This window comes from Marmota marmota, unplaced genomic scaffold (genome assembly GCF_001458135.2).
Source record: "Marmota marmota marmota unplaced genomic scaffold, marMar, whole genome shotgun sequence".
In the NCBI taxonomy this organism is placed as follows: domain Eukaryota; kingdom Metazoa; phylum Chordata; class Mammalia; order Rodentia; family Sciuridae; genus Marmota; species Marmota marmota.
The window spans coordinates 961,619-962,236 of NW_026000222.1; the positions used below are offsets into that span (position 1 = coordinate 961,619).

The 618-nt window shown below is 68.6% G+C and overlaps 1 protein-coding gene across 1 annotated transcript in view; it reads left to right on the forward strand.

Moving 5' to 3' along the window:
• The window catches only part of Cbfa2t3 (CBFA2/RUNX1 partner transcriptional co-repressor 3), an 81,072-nt gene that overhangs the window by 55,405 nt on the left and 25,049 nt on the right, over nt 1–618 (forward strand). Inside the window, exon 3 of the mRNA XM_048792398.1 lies at nt 18–28. Within this exon, the coding sequence (XP_048648355.1) occupies nt 18–28 (11 nt within the window). The remainder of the gene's footprint in view (nt 1–17; nt 29–618) is intronic.

A 618-nucleotide genomic window follows, 5' to 3' on the forward strand; every position in this document is an offset into this window, starting at 1 on the left:
GCCTTGTGTCCGTCCAGCCCTCTGGAAGGTGAGGCCTGTGTGGGCTGGGAGGCAGCGGGCCCACTGCAGGCCCCCACCTGGGCGGAAGCACGCTTGCCCCGTCCAGGGTCCTCTGCAGCGGGGCGTCCAGCGGTGTCTGAGCAAGTCTCACCCAGTGGCCAGGCCACAGGTCAGCAGAAGCGGCCTGTGTGGGCCCGGGAGCCCAGGGGAGCAGGCTGCAGCCCCGGGATGGCCACATGGGGTTGCGTCTGGGCAGGGCGGAGGTGGGCAGAGCGGGGACTGGATCTGGCAAGGGCCGCTGCAGGGGAACCGAGGCCAGGAACAGAGGCAGGCCCTGCCTTCTAGCCGACAAAATGGCAGGGGTCAGGAGAGGTCACCAGAGCCCAGGTCAGGACGGCTGGGCAGGTGCCTCTTCTAGGGGGACACACCAAGGCCCCACACTCACACAACCAGACTCAAGTGTCCAGGCGGCTTGGCACTGCCCCAGCAGAGCCCTGGGTCCCCGTCCACCTGCCGCCCTATCAGGCCTTGGCCCAGGTGGCAGGCGAGGGCCGAGCCTCAGGGGAACTGGGCCTGAGGGAGCTGAATCTGGTGGCCGTTGACCACCCGGAGTAAGAG